This window comes from Myotis davidii, unplaced genomic scaffold (genome assembly GCF_000327345.1).
Source record: "Myotis davidii unplaced genomic scaffold, ASM32734v1 scaffold937, whole genome shotgun sequence".
Classification (NCBI taxonomy): domain Eukaryota; kingdom Metazoa; phylum Chordata; class Mammalia; order Chiroptera; family Vespertilionidae; genus Myotis; species Myotis davidii.
This window is the reverse complement of record NW_006288252.1, coordinates 1,663,517-1,664,093: the sequence shown is the minus strand read 5'-3', so window position 1 is coordinate 1,664,093 and position 577 is coordinate 1,663,517. Positions and strand designations below refer to the sequence as shown.

General features: G+C 67.8%; 1 protein-coding gene across 1 annotated transcript in view; it reads left to right on the top strand.

Annotated features, from left to right (window-relative positions):
• SH3BP2 (SH3-domain binding protein 2) overlaps positions 1–577 on the top strand; it is a 35,082-nt gene that overhangs the window by 30,308 nt on the left and 4,197 nt on the right. Inside the window, exons 9-10 of the mRNA XM_015561568.1 lie at positions 6–174; positions 343–466. Coding sequence (XP_015417054.1) covers positions 6–174; positions 343–466 — 293 coding nt within the window. The remainder of the gene's footprint in view (positions 1–5; positions 175–342; positions 467–577) is intronic.

Sequence of the window (577 nt, the reverse complement as noted above, 5' to 3'; positions counted from 1 at the left end):
GCCCCGGAGCCAACGCTGCTGGCTTGGCCGCGGCCACCTCCAGGAGCTGCGATAAACTCAAGTCCTTCCACCTGTCGCCCCGCGGGCCGCCCACGCCCGAGCCCCCACCCGTGCCAGCCAACAAGCCCAAGTTCCTGATGGCAGTGGAGGAGGAGCCCCTGAGGGAGACTCACCTGCGGCCTCCAGCTTGGCTGCCCGGGCCTTGGTTTGATGTAACACAGACCTCATGTGGATCTCCAAAGTGGAGCTCTGGCTGTAGGCCACGTTACAAGTGTTACACTTAAAAGGCTTGTTGGGCTGCTGGCTGGTGGGCTCTGGCTGACCAGATGCCGATTCTTGAAGGGCCTGGACTCTTCGTGCCCCCCGTGGCACCCAGGCCGCCTGCCCTGAAGCTGCCCGTGCCCGAGCCCCCAGCGCGGGCCATGGCCCTGCCCAGGCCAGAGAAGCCGCCCCTGCCTCAGCTCCAGTGAGTGCTGCCAGCTGTCCCTGCACCCAGCCTCCTTCCCACGCTGGGGGGCCGGCCCTGCCCGGGGGAGGAAGGTTCTGCCTCGGCCCAGCAGCCTCCGCCTCACCCGGC